This window comes from Limulus polyphemus, unplaced genomic scaffold, assembly GCF_000517525.1.
Source record: "Limulus polyphemus unplaced genomic scaffold, Limulus_polyphemus-2.1.2 Scaffold2493, whole genome shotgun sequence".
Taxonomy (NCBI): Eukaryota; Metazoa; Arthropoda; class Merostomata; order Xiphosura; family Limulidae; genus Limulus; species Limulus polyphemus.
In genome coordinates, this window is record NW_013668103.1 from 123,776 (window position 1) to 131,200 (window position 7,425).

The 7,425-nt window shown below is 31.4% G+C and overlaps 1 protein-coding gene across 4 annotated transcripts in view; it reads right to left on the bottom strand.

Moving 5' to 3' along the window:
• The window catches only part of LOC106467115 (argininosuccinate lyase-like), a 29,012-nt gene that overhangs the window by 2,915 nt on the left and 18,672 nt on the right, over positions 1–7,425 (bottom strand). For all 4 annotated transcript variants that reach the window (XM_022395241.1, XM_013927433.2, XM_022395243.1 and 1 more), the window contains exons 7-16: positions 6,580–6,677; positions 6,172–6,249; positions 5,112–5,189; positions 4,348–4,400; positions 3,380–3,442; positions 3,009–3,123; positions 2,396–2,480; positions 1,586–1,645; positions 854–937; positions 1–61 (exon numbers count right to left, since the gene is read on the bottom strand). In XM_022395241.1, the coding sequence (XP_022250949.1) occupies positions 1–61; positions 854–937; positions 1,586–1,645; positions 2,396–2,480; positions 3,009–3,123; positions 3,380–3,442; positions 4,348–4,400; positions 5,112–5,189; positions 6,172–6,249; positions 6,580–6,677 (775 nt within the window). The remainder of the gene's footprint in view (positions 62–853; positions 938–1,585; positions 1,646–2,395; positions 2,481–3,008; positions 3,124–3,379; positions 3,443–4,347; positions 4,401–5,111; positions 5,190–6,171; positions 6,250–6,579; positions 6,678–7,425) is intronic.

Sequence of the window (7,425 nt, forward strand, 5' to 3'; positions counted from 1 at the left end):
AAGCAACATCAGTAGCCAGCATATCTGGAGTTAGAGCTTTGATACAAGCCTTAGAATGGAGCTAGAAAACAAGGATTAATAAAGCGTGTTGAAAATAATATAGCCATCAGTTTACAACAAGACACATGGGTTATCAAACTTTTCTCTTGTGAGGTATTGCAAAATATGAAATCATTAAGTTAAAAACCTACTGTATAATACAAATGCTACACGATCGTATCTACAACAATATAGGACAAGTTAGGAACTACGACTATTGTTCAGGAATATTTATTTTCTAACCACCATGAGTTATGGAAAAAAAAATACATTTAAATACTCAAACGATCAACATTGTTTGGTACACAATTAAAATCTTTATTCAAACGATCAACATTGTTTGGTACACAATTAAAATCTTTGTTCAAAGATCGTTTGACCTCAAAACACGTAGTGCGCTTTTTCTTTTTATAAGAATTTTAGTTATGTACCATAGAACAATGATTGGTTGAGTATTTTAAAACATTTTTAATATCTATACAAGTCCTTTGAATTTTAACCAATATAATATCACAACAGAACAAAAGTTTAAATTATTCAAACTCATCATTTTTCTATGTCAGTGATCCAACACTAAAGACAGTCTGATACAAGACTTGTGCCACAGACAAGTCATTATCATTAGTTTGAAAACTGTTTTTAAATCATAACATTGATTTTATTTACAAACCATAACCAATTATCAGTTCACCTGAAAGGCTGTGCATTAAATTATATTTTTAATAAATTTACTAACAAGTGTGCCGTACATGAACTAAATAACCAACTTGATAACATGGTAACTTTAAACAGAATATGAAAATCTATTACTTACTGTAAGAGTAGACAAAACACCTGTAGCTATTTGTAGCACACCTTTTAAGGTATCACAGGTGTCGAACACCGCTTCTTTATCTTCCTATGATTCATAAAATATGTTTGACTCATTCACTATTGTTTTTAATTGTAGTTAAATAGATTTCAAACACAATATTTACCAAAGAAACATGGCATCTAGTAAGTAACCTAGCAATGGAACTGTAAAGAAACTTTCACTGCCATGTTTATAGATAAACAGCTCTCCGGTTGTCAGGTTTAGAATTTAAAAACCCCCTCCTGATGGCAGGTTTACAGCTAAACAAATCTAAGGCAATAAAATAGTTAATTAAACCTTCCCAATTTAGGTTGTTGTTCAAGCATGTGATGAAATGTCTCAGAAAGTTGAGTAAATGTTGAAACCATAATGTTCACTGAAAGCTTCATATAAAGGTGTAGAGAATTTCAATGATGAGCTCTTATGCAAAATAATATTCACAGAAAAACGTTTTTAACATAATGACAAATGGAAAACAAGATACATATACAGACTGTAGTTTTTCCCGAAACGTCTGTTGTCAGTTTTACAAATGATATTTAAAGTAATCTTAGAAACTGAGGTTAAATACAATACCCAAATATCAACCAGTTGCTGCATTAACTCGCTAAACAAGTGACTAGAAAAAAAATAGATATCTTGAATAAAGTTGGAAGGAAACTGGCTAGTTAATGAAGAGTGATTTATTATTACCTGTATGTCTTTATTGTAGGTGCTCGGTATACCCTTCAGTACAGCCAGAAATCCTGTACACTGGTGGGTGAAAACAAAACCAAGTTACTTTGTTTGTAGAATGGTTTGTATAATATTTCTAACCATAATCATTTTTTTTCTAAATGTAGTGTCAAAATACAGAAACAGACGAAGAATAAAATTAAACTGTGAGAAAGTATAGATATGTGATAATCGTTTTACAGAAAGTTTAAATAGATTGTACTGTACTTGAAGTCTTTATGAGCTGCAAGAAGTAGATAATACTTAGCCCTTTGTGTTAAGACTAGATTATCACAACACCTTCCATTCCAAGAATTTCATAACAATAACAAATCCAGAAAATATGGTTTAATTGCATAAACCAAGTCTAGAAAATGAAAAGATAATTTTTTTTTTAAATACTATTGTCTTAATTATTGTTAATTATCTAAGATAATTAACAATATTCTAGTCAGTTCTCTGGCTAGAAGACAGTATTAATATCTGGTTGACAACTGTTAACGGTTTCCGAAACAATAGTAAAGTATTTTGGCTGTCTACAACACTTTGTTACTTAAAACATAACGGAAAAAGATGTCAAAATATTTCCAGTATTTGACAACACACTTAATTTTTTTACTTGTTACACTAAAAACTTTCCTTGTCAGTTTGTACTCTAATGAAAGAAATATGGTAAAAATGTAGATAAATAAACAGGAGTCGCAGTCTGAAAAATTAACCCTAATATTTTAAAACAAACCAGGTTGAGTATATCTGCTAAAAACTTTACACGATATATTTTGCACCCACATGGCCCAGCAACCTTCCAGCTTTTCCTCGAATCAGTTCCAAGCTATCTGGATTCTTCTTCTGTGGCATTAGACTGCTTCCGGTACTGGGAACAATAGGTACAAGCCAACGATTACTTAGGCCATTCGTTAGATCGCACACTCTTTTATGAATTAGGACAATGTGAGATATTAAAAGTAACAATAAACATTCCTGACTCTGAAATATGCAACTAAAACCTGATTACGTCCACCAATAAATTTATCAACAAAAGATGGAAGGTACAAATCACAGAAAATAACCAAAATTCTCAGAAATTAAGCATGACCTTAGTAACAGTGTTCATGGTTATCAGAAACAACACACATTTCTATTAGTATGCCTCAAAATATTTCAGATTTTCACAAGTAATTAATAAATATAGTTTGGCTTGAACTTCTACACTCATTCCATATCACAGAATGTTACATGAACAAGGAAACCATAAGAATTTAATGCAATGTTCTTAACACACAGCTACTATTGTCACAACTGTAAGTTTACACACATGTTTTCAAGTCTAACTTTTATAACTTCATTACTCTTGTTGGTGATATAGAGTTGAATATGTGATACCAGTGACAAGACAACCTACCTATAGGCATCGGCTAAAGAAACAAATCCAAATTCGCTAGTACTGTAAAGAATAAGGTCTTCTGCTAATCGGCTTAAGTGTACAGAAGTTAGAGTTGCCCAAAAGAGAAACTCGGCTGCAATGAACGCATGGAAAATATATATAAATCCTAGATAAATATGATATAGTTAAATACCTTAAGTTCAATCAAATTTATTCTTTTAATTCACTAAGAATAACCTTCGAGATACTTGATCACTCAGACTCAACAATTCTAGTGTTCAATTTAACAACTTACTGTAATAATACAAAGAATTATAAAACATAAAGTAGCACATATACTAATTAATAAAAAATAAATCAGTCTCATTAAAACAGAATCTCGATTTTACCTACAAAGTCTCGATCACTGACTCCTTGCAAACTGTTCTGGCTACATTCAGAAAATTCGAGCTCTGTAAATTAAGAACACAACTAAATAAAATAAACACTGTACATAATGTCGTATATAAATACAAGGAAATAAAATGAAGCACATAAATGTTCTGCTGTTTATTTATTATCACAGAAAACTAAGCTCCAGATAATAAACAGACAGGTTTCATTTAAATGTTGAATAGTTTCCCATGGACCACCCCTGCGTGCCTTCTGTAGATTATGGGCTGAGAACTCAGTACAGAGTCAAAATGTCACCCTCAAAACCCAACAGAAGGCATGCAGGAGCAGCCCATAAGAAAACATCAAATATTTTTGAGTGTTATTACAGGAAACTAGGTTTCAGAAAGTTAAAGAATTAATGTTTATTAAGAACACGAGAAGGTTAGCTTTGCGAATTCATCTAAACTATGTACTAGTGATAGAAAAATATGACTGAAAAGTTGGTAGCATTGGTACCGTAGCAGGCAAAAAGCACTAAAAGTATACATTATCTCATCTAAACTATGTACTAGTGATAGAAAAATATGACTGAAAAGTTGGTAGCATTGGTACCGTAGCAGGCAAAAAGCACTAAAAGTATACATTATCTCATCTAAACTATGTACTAGTGATAGAAAAATATGACTGAAAAGTTGCTAGCGTTGGTACCGTAGCAGGCAAAAAGCACTAAAAGTATACATTATCTCAAAACTGACTAACGGCATTTGAAGTTTTAAACCTGGATAGGATTTAGAATACATTTATAAAACTATTTTTTAAACCTATTTCTTTGTATACCAAAACGTTCTTTTATCTGATAAAACATCTTACTTTGGATGAAGACAATTTTTTGTACTTAAGACATAATCAATAATCATAAGTTTAATAATAAATCATTCAAATTCTATTGAATAAATAAGAATCAAACCACAGAAGGTCATACCTCGGGCTAAAAAATCTCTGTCAATATTAAAGGGGTTTCCAGCTAAAGCACCACTGAAATAGAGAGGGAGCATGTAAAAGTTATAGTACACCTAACATATTTGAATTGCAGCTTAACAACTCAAGTACAGCTACCAAATCATCACAAACATATTTAATCCAGGTAGAAATGCTCACATCAACTTTCATCTATTAATAAAATCTTAAAAGTATTTAATATAATCTATAAGCAGATCTTGTTAATGGAGTGTGTAAAATAAATCATGATGCATTTTAGAATAGATTATGTAAATTAATTGTAAAATTTGAAAAGTCCTCAAACAAGTTCTTTGTTACTGAACAACTTAATTACAGCAATAACTAGCAGTTAAATAAGTTAAAGTATATTTTTTACATCAAAAAGTTCTTGTTCTACCTAGCCCTGATGAAGCCACTGTGGAAAAAGTTAGCTGAAATAAGTTTTCATTATCTGTAAATGTCGTGTTTTTCCTAACTTTATTCGCAAAATGTTTAAATTCCTGCAGTATTAACTATAAATCCTGAAAAAAACAAAAAAAACCTTTTATAATTCATTTTTAACAAATGAAATTCATTAACTCTGGGCAGAATTTTTAGTGCTCATGCTCAGAAGTTATTCATAACCGGCCTGACATCTGTGATTTTTTTTTTTTTTTACTGTTAATAATCACTAACAATGTTTATGAAAATCGTAATTATTTATTCAGTAACTCTAGTCGATAATGTTTTTAAAGTTAAAAAGATTACCTTCCAAGAGGAAGAATATTGTTTCTAGATGCCAAGTTATCCAGTCGATCAACATCTTGTTTTAGGTACCATGCATAGCTATAGAAATAGTGAAAATAAACTTATTTTAATAATAATAATTTACTCACTCACGATAATCCAGTTGTTTACGAAACTACTTTTTTACTGTAAGTAAGGATGCCTAACTTTAAATTCTTGTGATATACAAATTGGAGACAGAGTGTATTAATTTACTTAACTGGTTAAAATAAAAGAGCAGAATTAGTAATCTTGGGAACAATCATATGCTTCTAGTAAACCGTTTATCAAAACGCCAATCTTTACTACAATCAACATGGATCAAAGAAGTTTTCTTACAACATAAATTTTGTAACATTCTCCTAACAAATGGAATATGGAGTTAACAAATACAAGTTTTAAATACTCAGTCCATACCTCTGGTTGTAGATGTGATAGATTTGGAGTATTGGTATGCCCCAAACATTTGCCTAGACCAATGGTTGAACAGGGTGTGTGACTGACCCACCTCAAACATCAACCACTTTCCTAGACCAATGGTTGAACAAATTTTGATCATCAACCACTTTCCAAGACCAATGGCTGAGCAAGGTTTGATATATGGTGTGCGACTGACCAAACATCAACCACTTTCCTTGACCAATGGTTGAACAAGGTTTGATATATGGTGTGCGACTGACCAAACATCAACCACTTGCCTAGACCAATAGTTGAACAGGGTGTGTGACTGACCCATCTCAAACATCAACCACTTTCCTAGACCAATGGTTGAGCAAGGTTTGATATATGGTGTGTGGCAGACCAGTGATAACTTTTGTTAATAAAAAATATGTCACCTTTTGATACAAAAATCCTATGGAAGTGTGGTTATATTAGGAAAATAAAATGTTACCAGAAATAATAATTTGTCAACAGAATAAACAAACGTTTTCTTAATCTTCTTACGTTAATTTGAATATAAAAAGCTGTTAAAACATATTATTTTTATTATAACTACTTTTAAATCAATTAAGATTGAAGTTGCTAATATTCTGGTCATTACCTTAGTAACCAATGGCTCCATCTGATAGGCTGAGCTCTTTGGAGGTGAGTGTAGCCTGGCAATAAAACATCAATTTCCCTGGTGATAACAAAAATTACGTTGTTAAAGTCTCGCACTATGGACTGATAACAGCTTGAAAGAGGTCAACCTTACAGAAATAGTTTCGTTATTTTTGAATATTATAATACAGCATAAAAAAAATTTACAGTCAAACGTACAATCGACCCATAAAACATTTATTACCATTTGAGCACACTACATATTTTTTAAACTTACAAATAACATTTAAATCATTTGTTCACAGGACCAGTACAATAACAGATTCGATATAAATTTGTACCTACTAAGTTTAGTGACAAAACGTTTTGGCAATCTCAAAAATTACAATTGGATTAACAGATTCCTTACTTTTCAGCTCGCTCGACAAAGACTCGAATCAGGTTTAGCATCAAACATCTCAAAGCACGAATTTCTTCTCGCTGCCACAGCCTCATGTCCGTAGCGACCTGAAAAATAGTTTATTAAAAGCCATACTTTAAAACAAAATTTTACTTCTACCAAAAATGCGAATAGTCCTAATAAATTGAAGGTGTATAGAAATCGCTACTTTTGGAAAAAAAAAACAAAATGAGAAGCAAAACCATACTGAGTGGGGTTCCAGTAGCATGTCTCCTCGGGAAGTGTTTGTAATTTTCCTTTAAAATGGTGCATATGTATGGTTGCTGAGGTTGTTTTTTTTTTACACTATTTGAATATGTTTTTTCAATATACATGTGTAAGTTAGAGGGTACGATCACACCTGCATCAACTTTGATCTTGTAAAGCTTTATGTACTTTAAAAAAAAGACACACACACACAGTGTTTTAGAAAAGAAAATATACACAGCTGTGTCAAATATGTTTGAATTATTCTGATATTAAATAATATTCCATTTTCTATTCTTTTGCAAAATTTAACTGGTTTTGGTTTTGTTTAATTAACTAACAGTCAAAAATTACATCAGGATTCTGCTACTTCCTTGTGTTCTTGCACGCAGTGCCTCATGATAGTAAAATAAAGTAATACACTTTAACACTGCTTCATTTGGCGCTATAATAAAGTAATACACTTTAACACTGCTTCATTTGGCACTATAATAAAGTAATACACTTTAACACTGTTTCATTTGGCGCTATAATAAAGTAATACACTTTAACACTGCTTCATTTGGCGCTATAATAAAGTAATACACTTTAACACTGCTTCATTTGGCA